The 15,899-nt window shown below is 42.9% G+C and overlaps 1 protein-coding gene across 7 annotated transcripts in view; it reads right to left on the bottom strand.

Moving 5' to 3' along the window:
• rtn1a (reticulon 1a) overlaps positions 1-15,899 on the bottom strand; it is a 192,608-nt gene that overhangs the window by 41,342 nt on the left and 135,367 nt on the right. The window contains exon 1 of one of the 7 annotated variants that reach the window (XM_048538016.2): positions 1,775-1,994. The exons of the other annotated variants lie outside the window; for them this stretch is intronic. Within the exon in view, the coding sequence (XP_048393973.1) occupies positions 1,775-1,835 (61 nt within the window). The 5' untranslated portion in view covers positions 1,836-1,994. Of the gene's footprint in view, positions 1-1,774; positions 1,995-15,899 lie in introns of those variants that run through there. 7 annotated transcript variants of the gene reach the window in all.

Genomic DNA, 15,899 nt, shown 5'->3' with positions numbered 1-15,899 from the left:
TCCTCCCAGCCTGTTTGCTCCAAGGAGAGCAATCCTAGTTTCTCTAAAACAATAACTAAAATCCTGCATCCCTGGTACCATTGTGGTTATTCTTTGCTTCAAGGCACTGACATCCTTTCTGAATAGCATGCTCAGAATTAGGCGCATGGTTAATATGAAGACCTTTTTTTGCAGAACGAGCGGCAGCCATGTTTCCAAAACATGATATTACATGATGTTAACATTTCTCCAGCTTGTTAAGCCTTACACTGCACCTCCAATCAACAAATATTCTTTTGATAGTATACCTGGCAGTGCAAATTGCTAAGCTGATGACTTGACAGATTTTCCCACTTAATCATTCAGGGTAGTAACTCTACACATTAAATGAGTTTTAATTTTCTGTTTTCACAAAAGACATTCCCAGGATTGTTGATAAATAACATTTTACTGAACAAAATAAGGATATTTTGTAGAATGTAAAAGGAGCAACGTTTTCAGAACATAGGAGTAACACTATATTTATTAATACAGATTATTAATCACTGTCACTTGGAAACAATATATTTACTATTGGAGAGTAGAATATGTTTTATGCATGTGACTGTTGAAATAATCAGCTGTGGGCAGTTTGATTCATGAGAATAAACCATCCTAATATTACAAAATTGAAGAATCATTAATTTATTTCCATTCATTAATGGGAAGAGCAACTATATGTGACATCTCTGGATCATATATCAATGGGAACAATATTCCACAGACTTATCATGTATGGAAAAAGTGTGATCATGTCAGGTGGTTAAAAATGGAACATGCTCGAAGGCTTTAGAATATAAAATTACAAACTTGTACAAAATTTATTCAAATGGGATATAGTGAACAACTGTACTATCCCAATTATGGCAGCTTCAGACAGGAATTCCTTTCCGAACCTAGTTAGATTTCTTCATCAGTGACCACCTCAGCTTCTAAAATGTCTAGACAGAATTCAGAATGATGCTGAAAGGGAAAAAAAAATGGCTGAAAAAGTCCTATGTTCGCTGCAGTGGAGGCAGATGGCCACACCCAGTGCTGATCTAGATGCTTTTGAAACATTTGTACAAAAGGATGCTGTCACCTATCCTGGTACGTATTATTTTACTGTAAGCCGTGGCACAGTATCCATCATAACGAGAGATTTACTTTGTTGACTTCAAATAGAATCCACAACATATAAATATCTGACAAAAAAGTAACAAAAGAGTGTATTTAAATCTGCTAATTCTGAATACAACTAAGGATGAAAGAGTGATTTTGATGTTTACAGATGACAGGCTGATGAGAAAAACACGACTTCGCCACCCCTCCATGGGTGTGTCCAATTGTAAAATAATTCTCTACAGCTATACTGTTAAATTCTGCTCAAAATAAAACTGACAATACCAAACAAACACAAATAACATGCACTTATTCTAGAATAATCATAATACGATTTATTTTGCTTTGATATTTTTACCTAACCGTAACAAAAATATGAAATTCCAAATAAATCTGCCTGCGAGGATAGCAACACAATCAAGAACACAGTATTACAAAATATTATTCATACTTTCTTTCAGCAAAATGTTTTTTTGAAAACATAATCTGCGCCACACCTACCAACAGCAGCACACTGCACAACAAACTATAGCTTTGCTGCAGTAAGAAGCAAATGAAAGGCCCACAGGTGAACAAAGCATATTTAGATGCATCTCAGTACAGAAACAACCCTCCCTGATCCAGTTCTTTCAAAACATGTAAGACAATTAAGTACCATGGTTCTTCCAGCAACTCCACAGGCATTCCATCTTCGCTGAATCTGCACTGGTCTGCATCTTGGGACATCAAAAATCTCAGATATTTCTACCACCAGATTTTTTAGTTAGGCATTCCAATGCATTTATAGGGTGAAGTGCGTACTGGCAGGAGACTGGTGTAAGCAGAGCAGGGATAGGGGAGGGCAATATGTAAACGCTGCAGTCTCCACTGCAGCAAATCAGCACTGCGATACAGTTGCCCTAGGGAATGCTCTTCCTTTGAAACAAAATGCAAATCTCTTTTCAAATTAAAAGCAGCTGCCTCACCAAGACTTGGGATAAGCTATTTGAATGATTAATCAAATCTATGGCAGAATACCACAAGTAATTTAAAAAAACAGATTTTCTGCATTATTATTTAAAGCTATTGTTTTCTGGTTTCTATACAGAACAAAACATAATATAGGCTATCACTAACTTACAAAATATAACAGCACAGTTTCCCAAACTATTGTCTTCATTGTTGATATCAACCACCTGTACCATAAACACTGCATCATAAAATACAAATTCAATGACTTTTAACATGAAATCAATTTTTAAATCAGCAGCCAACGCACATAGCCACAAGACAAAAGATGAGAATGATCACCCCCTTGTAAACAAAATATATCTTCACAGATCTGCTTAACTTAAACTCTTTGTTGACGAATGTACCACACTAAATACTTTTTCACATGATCATATTGTACAGCAATTACTTTTGAAATAAACTTGCAGCAGTGTTTTGTGGCCTTTAGTTAAAAATCCACAAAATGTACTTAAATTCAAACCAAACAAAAATATATTATAATTGACATGTCTATATATTTTACAAACACATTACATAGATATGTTACAGATAGAATTGATTCTGTTTTCCAGCTTATAAATAGCAGATATAATGTACGTTAGAAAATTGGTACAGCAATTTTCTTCATGCCTTAGACTAGTATCCATGGAAATGGAAGCAACCAAAATGCAAGGGAAGTGTGTTAATTCACTTCACTATCAAGAAAAATGTAAAGCATTACTCACATTGAGGAGAATCAATAACCAGAAATAAAATGTTATGATCTACGTAAGAAAATAACATATTTTAATTGTGGGTTGCTATAATAAATGCCTATTCTAATTGCTCCAATATAATTATGAAATTGTGATTCTAATAGAGCATAACACTCATTTCCAACAGAGCAAGGCAAATTATAAAGTTCAACATGATCATAAAACTGGTACCAATGCGGTCAAATGGCACGGGGTAGTGTCCCTACTTCTAGGCCAGAAGGTCTAGGTTCAAGCCCTAACTGCCCCAGCAGCATGGTATAACATGTCTGAAGAGATTGATTAAAATAAAGTGAAACTTGTACCAATCACTGACACTATGGATTCGTTTTTTTTCTCATACATTTAATGCTCCATTCAGTGGAGATATGTAGCACAGGTCTTGGCTACAAAAATGTTTTGAACAAACTACATCTACATTCCTCTTTTCTGACGTGTTGGAAGAGCTGTATCTTAGGGATCAATACTGAACCTAATGTAGTTTTTGATACTTAGACTGCTGATGCAGATTTGGCCATTTGGAGCATAATTTTGTGACAATGTAAGTGACTTGGTGAATGGTAAAGAAGTCTGTAAATGATTTCAGGGAGATACAGATAAATTATGGTGTGGGACATACAACCTGAAGACACAATTAAATGTGGAACAATTTTGGACATTGAATTTAAGGAAGAAACTGAGGTTTTTGAATACATGTTCAATGGAAAGATGTTGGTGGATGTAGTAGAACAGAAGCATGTAGGGTAAAGCTATCATTCCCAGTGGAAATTGCAAACTGAACTTTTGGAGACCCGAGATTGGAAGCAGTAATGGCTGCCATGGATCTCCAATAGGTTATAACAGCAACATGTCTGCTCTAAAAGGCCCCCTGCTCTCACAAACCCCCTACTCCAACTTTACAATTCTTACCGAGGGTCACGACAAATTTCCAAGCCTTGATATGAGGTCATATTAAGATAAAATTTAGAAAGTACTGATCTCAGGATTAAAATGCACAAGTCCTTTATTTTGCTGCATTGTGGATCCTGGAAAGAAATCTACTTTCTTATGTACCTCAGTCCCATCTCTGCTACTTCTGGACCTCAAATATCATCAATGTTTTCCATGAACTCTATTGAGTCTTAATTCTAGGATGTGGCCAATTGCTGCTTTCTCTGCTTTTTGCCTCTGCTGTAAATGTTGTATCCTAAGCTGAGCTAGTTCACATTTGGTTCTGCTGGTTTCCATCCTGCTCTGAGCAGAATGGTGGCAATATTCATTCAGGATCTAATCTCTGGCTTCAACATCTTTGAAGATGAGGATTCTTTCTCTTTCTCTCTCACTGTTGTTAACCCTGGTATGGCTCCTATCTTTGATTCTTTAATTCCAAAAGACCCAGACTTGAACATATATGACGATATGACTACTGTAGTCAGTTGTTTATCATCAAATCTGGTGAGGCCACATTCCAAAGCCAGTTGGACCTGCTCACTACTTCAGAATCATGCTGGAATGCAAACAGGATGTACTGGCTTCTTGACTAACTGTTTCCAGAGACCCTTCCCAGAACCTTCCAACTCAATAAATGCAAAGAGTTCATGGACTTTTCTGTTAATAAGATTGAGTACAATTTTTTCAGCTGTCTGTATGCACTTTTTCTCTCTTTTTCCCTTGTCCACTAACTCAAACATCCCTCCAGTGGTCCACCCTAAATGTATGTTTTTTTGGTTTAATTTCTATTTCCCCTCATTCTCTTTGCTACCTCATCTTTTGAGACCCTCCTCCTTGTTATTTGACCTTATTCCTGCTAAACATCCCTTCAGGACCCCCATATAGCTGACATCACAGATAACTCCTCAGATACATACAGACAAACAATAACAGGGGAAGACCCTGTAATCCATCCAGCCTGTCAAAAATAATTGTGACCTTTTTTGTTATACATTTATATTTTCCACATCACCCAAAATCATGTGACCTCTTGGGTGAGGAGTAAAACCAGAAAAATCAATGAAATTTAATTGGACAGGTACATAATCTGCGAAAGTCCTCTCAGCCTCAGCTAAATGATTGAAACTAGCCTCGAAAATAAATTCAGTGAAGTATCTGATAAAATGGCATGGAGCTGGAGGAACACAGCAGGCCAGGCAGCATCAGAGGTGCAGGAAAGCTGACTTTTTGGGTCGGGACCCTTCTTCAGAATATCTGGCCTATTGTGTTCCTCCAGCTCCACACTGTGTCATCTCTGACTCCAGAGTCAGCATGTAAATTAACATGCCTTTTTCAAAGGAGGCAATGTCAGTGATATTCATTCAGAGGTCCAGACCTTGTGCAAAAATAAATCAGTGAATCAGCACACACTGCAAAGAATAGCAACCTGTCAGAGGTACCCTCTCAACAGAGGGACAGGAACCATCTTTTGACATCTAACCTTGATCTGGATTTGCACAGCTATAGTTTATGATCCTTGGTCCTCCCCAACCCATGGAATTGGAAAATATGTCACCTCAAACACAATCAGATCATTCTCATGTGTATGCATCTTTAAAATGAAAAATCTCAATTCTATTAATCTTATTGGTAACAAAGGCACTTCATGCTAGAAACTGCTAAAATGACCTCTTATAATCCAAGCTGATGGTAATACTGGACAAATCAGATTCTAGAGTGAAAATTGGCTTCAATTTTGCAATATGATTATGATAGTGGTCAGTCACTAAATATATTCCTGCGAATATGCCCATCTATATTCACTTTAAAATTTCTTGTACAACTAACAAGGTCACAAGTGTTTCTGTTCAATGACATTCTGCATATTCACTAAATGTGTTTCTGTATATCTTTCCCAGAATGGCTTTTCTGCTTGATTCTAGAAAAAGCTCAGGGCATTTTCCAGCCTGTCTAATTGGACTATTAAAACAGCCTTACACTTCTTCCACACCGAGGGCTTGAGATTGCCAAACCTCAATTGTCCGTCTGCTAGTACAGATCTTTTCTTCTCCTGAACTGAACCTGTTCGTGGCCTATGGCCTTTCTTCCTAAAGTTTGTAAAAACTTTTCAAACACTTCAATAATTATCTACACAGGTAGTTTACTTAGCATATGACTTAAAAGACTTTCTTGGAAATGTGGTCTTGAATTCAGTGTTAAAAATGACTTCCCTGAGCATTTTTTTAAAAATCACCTTTACAGAACTAAAACCTTTAAGGGGAGGTGATGGCCTGGTGGTATCATCATCGACCATCAATCCAGAGATCCAAGTAATGTGCTGGGGACCCAGGTTAGAACACCACTGCAGCAGATGGTGCAATTTGAACTCAATAAAAATCTGGAACCAAGAGTCTCATGATGACCATGAAACAATTATTGGGAAACACACCTGATTCACTGATCCTCTAGGCAATTAGGGAGGGGAAATAAATGTTGGCCTAGCCAGTGATGCCCTCATCTCAAAAAAGAATAGCTCCCACCAAAAAACACATTTATTTCTATCCTAGAATCTAACACTTCCAAACAATATCAATCTTCATCAGAGATCTTCCTTTGCAACGGTTACATTGTTTTTTATTGTCAAAGAAATTGGAACCAATTGTGATGAGAATGTTCCTCCAGGAAACAAATTCTTAGAGACACAGTGTGGAATCATCCTGATCCATCCGAAGCTTTTAAAGATTGAACTGGGAATTTATTGGATGAGAGGTGAAAAAACGAAATCAATTTCCCAACAGCTATGACAATCTCAGAATTTGTCAAGCAGGTCGAAGTCTGTTTTGTACTCATTAGCACCACTGCCTACTGGACTGAAGTTTACTGCCCAAGATATTAAGTTTACTGAGGTTATAGTCATGCTTGCCGAGCTGGTGGGTTTGGCTGCAAACGTTTCGTCACCCTGCTACGTAACATCATCAGTGTGCCTCCTGTGAAGTGTTGGTGTTCTGTCCTGCTTGTTATTTATGGTTTGATGGGCTGGTTGGTGTTACTTCTGGTTTTGTTTCTCAGTGGTTTGTTCACAGGGTCGAATTTGATATGTTTGTTGATGGCGTTCTGGTTGGAATACCAGGTCTCCAGGAATTCCCTGGCATGTCTCTGTTTGGCCTGTGTGATTATTGATGCGCTGTCTCAGTCAAATTCGCGTCCCTCGTTGTCCATGGGAGACAAGTGAGAATTGGTCATGTCTCGATGGCTGGTTGGAGTTCATGTATCATAATAGTCCATTTTCTTCCAGTTTGGCCTATGTAGTGTTTCTCACAGTCCTTGCATAGTATTTTGTATATTACCCCAGTTTTGGGTATGGGATCCTTTACCTTTGTCAGTCGCTGTTGTAGGGTGGTTGTTGTGGGCTACCCTTGTAACTAGGGACCTGAGTAGTCTTGTGGTCATCTCTGAAATGTCTTTAATTTACTATAGGGTGATTAGTGATTTTGGTTCTGTTGTGTCTTCCTGTTGTGGTCTGTTTCGGAGGTAACAGCGGATTGTGCTTTTCAGGTATCCATTTCTTTTGAGGACTCTGTATAAGTGTTCCCGTTCTGCTTTATATAGTTCCGGGTTGCTGCAATGTGTTGTGGCTCATGTAAATAGCGTCCTGACGCAGTTCTGTTTATGGGCATTGGGATGGTTGCTAGTGTAATTGAGTATCTGGTCCATATGTGTGGTCCTTCCATATGCGCTAGTCTGGAGTTCCCCGGTGTTTGTGTGTTCTACCATGATGTCCAGCAAGGGTAGTTGGTTGTCGTTCTCTTCTTCTTTCATGATTTTCGTCCCGGCGAGGATGTTGTTTAGGTGCCAATGGGTTTCTTCCAGTTTAGTGCATTTAATAATCACAAAGGTGTCATCTACATCTTGGACCCAAAGTGTGGGTTGTATGGGGGGGGGGGAGTGCTAACCATTCTAACATTTGCATTACTGTTTCTGCAATCAGTCCTGATATTAGCGATCCCATTGGTATTCTGTTAATTTGTTTGTATAAGTTGTCATTGAAGGTGAAGTGGGTTGTGAGGCACAAATCTAATTGTTTCATGGTGATGTCCTTATTGATGCTGTTGGTGTTCTGGGTTGTCTGCTTGATTTGTCTAGCAGTGTGACTATTGTTTCTTTGGCTAGATCGATGTTTATGGTGTCCTTGATGAATGGATAGAGTGGGTAGTGTTGTCCACTAAGTATTTCCCAAACTACCCACTCTATCCACTCGAGCTAATAATCTTCTCAAAAAACTTTTAAGTTTACTGGTGCAATCTTGAGGCAGTAAAGCGGGAAACATATTTTCACCTGTACATCTACATGTATCAGCAATATAATTGGCTGGGGAGGGGCGGAGGGAGTGTCTTCCTCTAAACTGTGTCGTGTATAAACTTACTGAGTACCTTTGTTCGTTAATAACCAAGAAAATACTTCACAGTGTAATGGATGAAGCCTGATCAGGTCAATCAGCTCATGAGAAGCATTGGTCATAAGCTGTTTTGCTTGTTGATATTAAACACTAGTAAAGGGTGAAGCCTGACGGAGTTATCAAGCCTGTCCAAGGAGGAAACCACATTAAATGACATGGCAAAACCTAACTCAGCCAGGCGAGAGGGGTTCCACTGAAACGTTTCAGACAGAGATCAGTTAAGTTGAAAGAAAGGGCAGGGAATGAATCTTGGAAGGGACATGGGGAACAAGGAAGGTGTGTGCTGCATATTTAGGGTCGAAGCAGAATGAGGTAATTATGTGTGCCAGGAGGTAGAAAGAGCAGACGAATTGAACAAGGAGCAATGTTGAGCTAAGGCTGGGCATGAGGCTCTAAATGGAAAAGGAATGGGTGGGGGCAGATCATGGATATCAAAGAGTAATAATAAAATGGCTGATTGCCCTCCGTAAATCTCCCCGTGTGACTGAGGTGATTCCAGATGAAAGGAGAAGGCCGTCTGCAACGATGGCAGAGAAGTGTGACATTGCAGTGAGGATCGAGGATGAACAAATTGAATGCAAAGTTAATGACTATCATGTCTCTCCTAAATTGCCTTGCCAAAGAATCCCTTGATGAGAACGTGCTGCACAAATGGAAGGAGACCCAAGACCTGTCTGCATGTGTTCTTATTTAGCTGGGGGAATCAAAATAGAAATTGAAAAGTACGATTGAGCGAGCATTCGCTTAGGGGCTTAGCAAGAAGGGAACTATACTATCTTACTCTAGAATAAAGGTGAATAAGCTCCACCAACAGCTATCAGCATTATTGCAACCATGTCCTGAGATTCAAATAATTCAGAGTTTTGGGCATCTAAGATTCATAAACAGTGGTGATGGGAGCTGAAGCAGGGTTATTCAACATACAGCCAGGCAGAAGTATTCCCAGACTCTTCTTACCCTCATGGAGTAAAACTATTATGTGAGGTGCAGATTTCAAAGTTGCATGGCTGTATAGCAGGAAATAATGAGGGCCATCAAGGGTCAGATCGATTTCCATGCGATACAGCAATTAGAACGATCAAGAGTACAACCATCTTGCAAATATCAGAGTGAGGAAGGGACAAGCCAGTCATATCTCGTGGAGGATGCACCCCACCATGAGGCGGTGGATGGTCTTCACCCAACACATGAGCAATCTGATCATAGGCCCAAAGCGGTAATTTCCAAGGTCTATAATGGGTACAAACATTTTTGTTCCTGATGCTTCATCAAATATCAATAGTTCTACATCAGATGCTTGACCAACCAAACTCAGTAGATGCACGAGCAATGCTGAGGTTGAGGTTGAAGAGGAGCAGAAGTAATGTCTCGTGCAAAGAGGACCAGAGGTAGGGGGCTCAGGGGTTGCAGCTATGGATGAACAAGCAGAATTTGAAGAGGGAAACCAGAGCCTTCGGTTCTAATGATCAGTGTAGCAAGAGAAAGATACTGAAGGTATTGCTATCAGTAAAACAGAGTGCTGCAGACTTCTTCACATGGCTAGGAGTGCAAGCATTTTTATCCATCACCTTCTGCAACCAGGAAGCTTGGAAAGCAGTGCTACGCCTGTGGCATTGAAGATGATAGCTGCACTGAATATCCCTACCATTGGCTCCTTTCAAGCTGAAACAGGGTAGTGTGGCATCTCAAAATTGAGAGCCAGATGGATTTGCAGGTTCACCAATACCCTGTATAGGAAAAGAGTACAGTTTGTTCAGTGCACACAGGACCAGAGAGCCGAGGTGCTTGAGACTTCAGCTTTGTAGCCATTGCTGTTCCCTCAAGTACAAGGGACCATCAACTGCACTCATATTGGGTTCAGAGCTTTATGGATCTTCTTGCCAGATTCCTGAACAGGAAGAAGTTTTGCTCCCTCAGTGTCCAAAAGAAAGGAATCTGATGGAGTTACTGAGGGACCCAATGCTTTTAATGAGGATGCGGAAGAAGCCAGGGCTGTACTGAAAATGAGGCAGATATGCCTGAGAATCAGATTTGAGGAAAATGACTTTGCATTAACATATGTTTAGCAATCAGAACTGGCAGCCAATCATGGTGCTAAAAGCCTCAAGGGAAAATGCTCAGTTTCTACTTTTAAAATATTAAAAGGTACTTTGTTGTGTGCTCCCTGTTTAGTTTCCTGGTCAGATCATCAGTTTGGAGAAATCCAGGGTAACATGGAGGGTTGTACTTAGATACCTCAGACTACTTTTTTAAAAAATTCATTTCTGGGATGTGGGCATCGCTGGTTGGCCAGCATTTCTTGCCCATCCCTAGCTGCCCTTGAGAAGGTGATGCTGAGCTGCATTTTTGAACCGCTGCAGTCCACCTGTGGTGGGTTGAGCCACAACACCATTAAGGAGGGAATTCCAGGGTTTTGATCCACTGACAGTGAAAGGTGGGTGATATATTTCCAAGTCAGGATGGTGAGTACCTTGGAGAGTAACTTGAAGGTGGTGGTGTTCCCATATATCTGCTGTCCTTGTCCTTTTAGATGGAAGCGGTCATGGGTTTGGAAGGTACTGTCTGAGGATCGTTGGTAAATTTGTTTGCAAGGAACTTTTTTTAAATTCATGGAATGAGTGTGTTATTGGTGAGGCCAGAATTTAGTGCCCATCCCTAACTGCCCAGAGGGCATGTAAGAGTCAGCCAAATTTCTGTAGGTCAGGGGTCACATTTAGTCCAGACTAGGTAAGAATGGCAGTTTTCTTCCCTAAAGGGCATTAATGAAGCAGGTGAGTTTTTATGACAATCAACAATGGATTCATGATCATAATTAGACTCTTAATTCCAGTTACTGAATTTAAATTCTGCCATCTCCTGTGGTAGGATTTGAACCCAGGTCCCCAGAACATTGCCTGGGTCTCTGGATTAACAGTCCAGTAATAATGCCACTAGGTTACTGACTTACCTTTACTAAGAGATGTAGGGGAGGAAAATAATGCTAATTATCTCCCTAATCCCAGACATTTAGCTTCAGTTCCCATTTTCCAGAGATTACGTTCCTCTCAATAGGCAGCAGATATGACTTTTTGCAATGCACCACATGACATGAGTGTGTACAATAATCTGTGGCCTCAAGTTAGATAGACCACATGGAAAACATAAATAGTCAGAAGCCTTAATAAATTGAAAAGAGACCACAACACTGTTGTACCATTTGCTAAATCTGTGTCAAGTGGCAGATTGGCAGAAAGTTAACACCCATGTACCCAGAGCGACTTCAATGATGTTTAAGAGATAATGGGAACTGCAGATGCTGGAGATTCCAAGCTAATAAAATGTGAGGCTGGACGAACACAGCAGGCCAAGCAGCATCTCAGGAGCACAAAAGCTGACGTTTCGGGCCTAGACCCTTCATCAGAGAGGGGGATGGGGTGAGGGTTCTGGAATAAATAGGGAGAGAGGGGGAGGCGGACCGAAGATGGAGAGTAAAGAAGATAGGTGGAGAGAGTGTAGGTGGGGAGGTAGGGAGGGGATAGGTCAGTCCGGGGAAGACGGACAGGTCAAGGAGGTGGGATGAGGTTAGTAGGTAGCGGGGGGTGCGGCTTGGGGTGGGAGGAAGGGATGGGTGAGAGGAAGAACCAGTTAGGGAGGCAGAGACAGGTTGGACTGGTTTTGGGATGCAGTGGGTGGGGGGGAAGAGCTGGGCTGGTTGTGTGGTGCAGTGGGGGGAGGGGACGAACTGGGCTGGTTGAGGGATGCAGTAGGGGAAGGGGAGATTTTGAAACTGGTGAAGTCCACATTGATACCATATGGCTGCAGGGTTCCCAGGCGGAATATGAGTTGCTGTTCCTGCAACCTTCGGGTGGCATCATTGTGGCAGTGCAGGAGGCCCATGATGGACATGTCATCAAGAGAATGGGAGGGGGAGTGGAAATGGTTTGCGACTGGGAGGTGCAGTTGTTTTTTGCGAACTGAGCGGAGGTGTTCTGCAAAGCGGTCCCCAAGCCTCCGCTTGGTTTCCCCAATGTAGAGGAAGCCACACCGGGTACAGTGGATGCAGTATACCACATTGGCAGATGTGCAGGTGAACCTCTGCTTGATGTGGAATGTCATCTTGGGGCCTGGGATGGGGGTGAGGGAGGAGGTGTGGGGACAAGTGTAGCATTTCCTGCGGTTGCAGGGGAAGGTGCCGGGTGTGGTGGGGTTGGAGGGCAGTGTGGAGCGAACAAGGGAGTCACGGAGAGAGTGGTCTCTCCGGAAAGCTGACAGGGGAGGGGATGGAAAAATGTCTTGGGTGGTGGGGTCGGATTGTAAATGGCGGAAGTGTCGGAGGATAATGCGTTGTATCCGGAGGTTGGTAGGGTGGTGTGTGAGAACGAGGGGGATCCTCTTGGGGCGGTTGTGGCGGGGGCGGGGTGTGAGGGATGTGTCGCGGGAAATGCGGGAGACGCGGTCAAGGGCGTTCTCGATCACCGTGGGGGGAAAGTTGCGGTCCTTAAAGAACTTGGACATCTGGGATGTGCGGGAGTGGAATGTCTTGTCGTGGGAGCAGATGCGGCGGAGGCGGAGGAATTGGGAATAGGGGATGGAATTTTTGCAGGAGGGTGGGTGGGAGGAGGTGTATTCTAGGTAGCTGTGGGAGTCGGTGGGCTTGAAATGGACATCAGTTACAAGCTGGTTGCCTGAGATGGAGACTGAGAGGTCCAGGAAGGTGAGGGATGTGCTGGAGATGGCCCAGGTGAACTGAAGGTTGGGGTGGAAGTTGTTGGTGAAGTGGATGAACTGTTCGAGCTCCTCTGGGGAGCAAGAGGCGGCGCCGATACAGTCATCAATGTACCGGAGGAGGAGGTGGGGTTTGGGGCCTGTGTAGGTGCGGAAGAGGGACTGTTCCACGTAACCTACAAAGAGGCAGGCATAGCTGGGGCCCATGCGGGTGCCCATGGCCACCCCCTTAGTCTGTAGGAAGTGGGAGGAGTCAAAAGAGAAGTTGTTGAGTGTGAGGACGAGTTCAGCTAGGCGGATGAGAGTGTCGGTGGAGGGGGACTGGTCGGGCCTGCGGGACAGGAAGAAGCGGAGGGCCTTGAGGCCATCTCCATGCGGAATGCAGGTGTACAGGGACTGGACGTCCATGGTGAATATGAGGTGTTGGGGGCCAGGGAATTGGAAGTCCTGGAGGAGGTGGAGGGCGTGGGTGGTGTCACGGACGTAGGTGGGGAGTTCCTGGACCAAAGGGGAGAAAATGGAGTCCAGATAGGTGGAGATGAGTTCGGTGGGGCAGGAGCAGGCTGAGACGATGGGTCGACCAGGGCAGGCAGGTTTGTGGATTTTGGGAAGGAGATAGAAACGGGCTGTGCGGGGTTGGGGAACAATGAGGTTGGAGGCTGTGGGTGGGAGGTCCCCTGAGGTGATGAGGTCGTGAATGGTGTTGGAGATGATGGTTTGGTGCTCGGGTGTGGGGTCATGATCGAGGAGGCGGTAGGAGGTGGTGTCGGAGAGTTGGCGTCTGGCCTCGGCGATGTAGAGGTCAGTGCGCCATACTACCACTGCGCCACCCTTGTCTGCGGGTTTGATGGTGAGGTTGGGGTTGGAGCGGAGGGAGCGGAGGGCTGCCCGTTCTGCGGGGGAGAGGTTGGAGTGGGTGAGAGGGGTGGAGAGGTTGAGGCGGTTGATGTCTCGACGGCAGTTGGAGATGAAGAGGTCGAGGGAGGGTAGGAGGCCTGGGGGTGGTGTCCAGGAGGAGGACTTGTGTTGGAAGCGGGTGAAGGGGTCAGTGGAAGGAGGGTTAGGTTCCCGGTTGAAGAAGTAGGCATGGAGGCGAAGACGGCGGAAAAACTGCTATCAATGATGTTTAATCTTTTTGTTGCTCCTGCTATGTTTTCTGTCACCTTGGTAGCCAGACTGAGCTCGAGGTAGTCAGCTCACTGTTTTGCCAACTTACCAGAGATGGCAGGGATATTTTACAGGTCTGGGGCTTTCTGGGAGATGAATGCCGGGTAGTAGAGGAGGGTATCTTGGGAGAGTCCTGAAGACACAATCCCAGATGCCTGTCTTTGAGCAATGGACCTCCTTCAGCCATTGAGGCAATGGGGCACCTGAAGAGAGGTCAAAGATCTTCAGGCCTCAGTTATTCTGCCTCCTCTAGAACAGTGTCAATGAATGGCAAAAATCACTTACATGATCACATTGGCAGTATCATCTCCACTGTATCAGTCAAACAAGAGGCTATCAGCAAATTCATTCCAGATCCTCTTATTACCTTTTCAATGTTTTGCAAAAGCCTTCTGTTTCATGTCTTTCCAAAGTCCAATTTTTAAAAGTAGACTTATACACAATGTTACACTTCCACCTTTCGCACACTTTCCATAAATTCAAATCTACATTTGGAGCAATACAAATGAATTGATCTTAGGAAAATAGCACATTTCATCAGACCCTGCGTACAACTCAGGTTGAACTCATCAGAAGTTTTCCAAAATCCCAAATTGGCTGTTCTGCTGTCAAGACTTAAAGTGGGTGGAGAGCCTGTGCAGATGGATAGTGGGACTCCTAGACAGGATATTACCAATAAACAGGGTGCTGATTGTACCAGGACCTGCTTGAGAGAGACAACTCACCAATCAGAGCTTCCAGTCCAATAAGAGGTTTGCCAACTTAGCAGTGTGGCTGATACTGACCATTGATGAGGCTGAAGAAAGAGGCACCTTGTCAAGGCACCTCTGAAGGACAGATGAGTTTTAACTTAATACACTAAGGTCAGGTATGCAGATCCCAGTAATTAGATGGGTGAACAATCCACTTTCTATATCAAAGCCATGGGCCAGTTAACCACCACTGGAGGGGACCTTCCATGTGTCATGAAGTAGCCTGAGAGGAAGGCCCCATCTACGAACCTGGTGAGAGACCACCATCCTTTACCTCGTGGAGTCCCAAGGAGCAGGAGCTGATTCTGTGCCAGTAAGATACTCACATGATATTTTACTCGAAGTAACTATTAAGTGGCAAATTAATTTGATTTAAATCGGTCCCTTTCAATCTAATCTTTTGAGTGTGTGGATTTGAATCTCCACGTAGACATGAAATCTGAAATGAAAAGGAATAAAAGCTTGCCCAATGGTGACCATATAAACATGCCAATTGTTGTAAAAGCCCATCTGTTTCACTAATATCCTATGGCGAGGGAAAGCTGCCATTTCTACCTCGTCTGGTCTACATGTCACTGCAGACCCACAGTAATATGCTGTTTCATGACTACCACCTGGGAAATTACGAATGGGAAAGAAATGCTGGGCCAGCCGGCAATGTCTACACTCTGTGAATGAATATTATAAAAAAGAACCTTCTGCGTCCAATCTATTTCCATAGTGCAGGAAAAGCCCATCAAGTTTAAATTTCACACATATCAGAAAATTAACATTCTAGTGTCTGGGGTTTACTCCCAGCAAGGAAAATATGGTACATAATGGTTAAATGATGGAAGGATGAAGTAAATCAATTCTACCCTAATGTTAAACATTTAAGCATTCATATCTTCAGCTAGTAGCAAATACCACAGCAGTTAATTTTATGTTTGAAGAGTTCAATTTTAATTTGCTTAAATCTGTATGGAAGCAATACTTCTTAACAACATTAAACCAAAATAAAAGGGAACTACATGGATAAAGTGAATTGCAGCTCTTAATCTTATTGCAAAA

Source organism: Stegostoma tigrinum, chromosome 10, assembly GCF_030684315.1.
Source record: "Stegostoma tigrinum isolate sSteTig4 chromosome 10, sSteTig4.hap1, whole genome shotgun sequence".
Taxonomy (NCBI): Eukaryota; Metazoa; Chordata; class Chondrichthyes; order Orectolobiformes; family Stegostomatidae; genus Stegostoma; species Stegostoma tigrinum.
Note: the sequence above shows the minus strand (reverse complement) of the source record. Positions and strands in the feature narration are given on the sequence as shown.